The sequence below is a fragment of the Chiloscyllium plagiosum genome, chromosome 2 (genome assembly GCF_004010195.1).
Source record: "Chiloscyllium plagiosum isolate BGI_BamShark_2017 chromosome 2, ASM401019v2, whole genome shotgun sequence".
NCBI classification, from domain to species: Eukaryota; Metazoa; Chordata; class Chondrichthyes; order Orectolobiformes; family Hemiscylliidae; genus Chiloscyllium; species Chiloscyllium plagiosum.
Genome location: NC_057711.1, coordinates 26,044,109 through 26,047,176, shown reverse-complemented (window position 1 = coordinate 26,047,176; position 3,068 = coordinate 26,044,109). Strand labels below are relative to the sequence as shown.

The 3,068-nt window shown below is 49.9% G+C and overlaps 1 protein-coding gene across 1 annotated transcript in view; it reads right to left on the bottom strand.

Annotated features, from left to right (window-relative positions):
* The window catches only part of slc25a4 (solute carrier family 25 member 4), an 11,850-nt gene extending 9,439 nt beyond the window's left edge, over positions 1–2,411 (bottom strand). Inside the window, exon 1 of the mRNA XM_043705838.1 lies at positions 2,194–2,411. Coding sequence (XP_043561773.1) covers positions 2,194–2,304 — 111 coding nt within the window. The 5' untranslated portion in view covers positions 2,305–2,411. The remainder of the gene's footprint in view (positions 1–2,193) is intronic.
* Positions 2,412–3,068: the final 657 nt, after the last annotated feature.

Sequence of the window (3,068 nt, the reverse complement as noted above, 5' to 3'; positions counted from 1 at the left end):
CGGGTGTTTTCCTATCTTCCTGGTGGTGGAAATTGAATAAAGATTTGTGCACCTTGTGTCTCTCACTGTGTCTCACACCTGCACACACACAACATGGGTGCTGGGGAAAAAAATAAGCACTACCACAGTTAGGTGGTAGTGTGGGGTAAAAAAAATGTGTCAGACATCCAAAAAAAAACAGGCGACTCACAGCTTACTACGACTGAGATGGCCAGCAATGCTTAAATAATATTCTTGTCTTTCCTAATATTAAATTGATGGAATTAGCTTTATTATCATAAGATAATACCTTCTCCATGTTATTACATGAAGGAGAAATTAATTCTACAGCTGGATACTTTATTTGCAGCATGTTGTTAATCTTCTCTTTATAAAAGATAAAAGTTGGCCTTTGTATCATCCTAGAGGAGAAAGTGAGGTCTGCAGATGCTGGAGATCAGAGATGGAAATGTGTTGCTGGAAAAGCGCAGCAGGTCAGGCAGCATCTAGGGAACAGGAGAATCGACGTTTCGGGCATTAGCCCTTCTTCAGGAAAGGCTGAAGAAGGGCTAATGCCCGAAACGTCGATTCTCCTGTTCCCTAGATGCTGCCTGACCTGCTGCGCTTTTCCAGCAACACATTTCCATCTTTGTATCATCCTATTCTGGCAATCGAAAATCTGTAGAATCCATATTTTAATGTACCTTGATGGGTGCAAGTGATTTCTGGCAATGACTTATTACTCAACATCAGTTTAGTTGGCTGGGATTTAGCCTGCATTTGGTAACTTTTTTAAAGTATCTGATGACATTTCTAACTCTGGCAAATTAAAATGTTCACCAAAAAGAAAACAGGTGACTCAGAGAACCTCATCATTCTAGGGACGAGCTCTGAGCTGCCTTGTCAGAGCCCATGTACTGTGCACATGTGAACAAAGAGTGACTTGGTGAAGGATACCGGGTCTCTGCGCAGTTATTTCAGATTCCGATCCACCAGAGGAGTTGTGTTTGGTTTTTAATTAATTGAACTGGTTTGGAAATTGTTCAGTCCACCCTTATGTTTAAGCTGCACTGGAGTCTCCTCATCTTTCCTCACTTTAATCTGTCACCATACCCTCCTTGTCCATTCTCCCTCAGTTCCCTTTCCATGCAGCTCTGCTGGTTGCCTCCACCTCTCTCTACGGCAAGTTGCTCATTTTCTAATGGCCACTTTCCTGTTTGGGTTTCTTGATGACTATCTTGATTCCTTAATATCCCAGTTCGACGGTTCCAGTTCTCAGCACATGCGAAAGGGTTCTTTGAACGACTGATGCAAACTGATTTTTTTTATCAACCGTCATTTAAGGAATGATAAAGATACTGACAGTGGGTGCAATGCCTTGTTACTGAGATCCCAATGACGGTCAAATGTATAAACAACAACTCCTCTGGTTCTCCAGCTCGGACCAAGCCAGCCAACACTTTCGGATCTGGTTTACAACACCTCCAGGCTCAGTCTGTCCAGCGAGACCGAACTGGACAGCCGGCAACTCTGGGCAATCTCCCCTGCACCCCTCCAGCTGAAGTGCTCTTTAAGTGACTGCCTCAGTGGATTCTTTTCCAGATTCTGTTTTTAGAATCAGAGATGGCAATGTGACCCGAGGCTGCTTTTTATAGGAGGCGGTGCTGGTGTTCGCAGTTGGCCCAGTGCTTCCAGTCCGCTATCTGACTCACTCCCGTCGCGTTTCTGACAAGCTCCATGTGCTGCGGGGGCTGGGAGTGGAACTGGGGGTGGGAAACGGGCTGAGGCTGGGGCTTGGACCGGTTCTAGGGGCTGGAGACTGGGCGATTGCTGGGGTTGGGGACTGGGGCTGGCGGCTGAGACTGGGGGCTGGGAGCTGGGATTGGGGTTGGAGCTGGGGACTGGGATTGGGGCTAGGGGGCTGGGAACTGGGACTAGGGGCTGGGTCTAGGGGCTAGCACAGGGCCAGGGTCTGGGGCTGGGGAGTGGGACTGGGGCTGGATTGGGGCCTGGGGACTGAAATTGGGCTGCGGACTGGGGGCAGAGTCTGGGGTTGGGACTAGGGACTGGGTCTCGGGGCTGGGGAGTGGGACGAGGGGCTGAGTTGGGGGCTGCGAACTGGGTGTACGCTTTCTAAACTGGGATTCTGGGCTTCAGGGTCTGGCAAGGGGGGTCTCTTCTGGTGCAGCCATTTGTCCCGGCCCCCCCTTTTACCTGCAGCAGCAGTTTCACCCTCTCGATAGGGGCCACCGCTGTCTTGGAGATGGCAGCAGCAACCCCTCCGGCCAGAAAGTCCTTGATGAAGCTGATCGCGTAGTCACCCATCCGGCCGCCCTGGGGAAGGAGGCTTCAGCAAAGCGAGGAGAGAAGTGCAGAGCGCGGCCACTGACAAACAGCGGAACTCCCGGCGGATCAGCAGCGGACCAAATGGACGTCCGCAGCCGGTCACAGCTTAATATAAGCCCCCGTCTGTATCGCGAGAGGGCAACCGGGGGGGGGGGGGGGGCAGCCTGCCCAGGGGCTGCTGCTGCTGCACACATTGGTGCAGCTCCGTACATTTCCTGGGTCGCAGTTCAGCAGAGGCGCCATGGCTATCCAGAAAGGGAGCTGTCAAAGTTCACTGGGGACATTTAAAGGACACCTTTGGTAAGCAACAACTTCCAACTGTTACAATGCCGTGACCCGGTCGCTTCGGCTGCTGCAGAGACCTCCGCTTTGACCCTTTATTTCACAATCAGGAGCTTTCCCCCCCTGTTTTTAATTAACAGCTTAGTTAACAATTCACCAAATATTCCCAAAGAAATACAGCGGAAAAGTTAACAAGTTCACAGATAGTGTGGTGTCGGCTACCGTGACTTTTGAGGGTTTTCTTGCCCCCACCCACATATATTTGAAACACCGTTTTGGCTCTTCAATATATGATTTTAATTTCCATTTCTTTTGAAAGCAGTTCAGGGTACCTGGGTTTCAGTGTAAAACGGGTTTGGGTGTGGAGAAAGGATTCTCTCTGAGACCACACTTCTAAGTGTTGTTGATAAATTACAGGCCATGTGTGATCCCTTAGTGCGAGCCTTCGGTTAACTGGCACT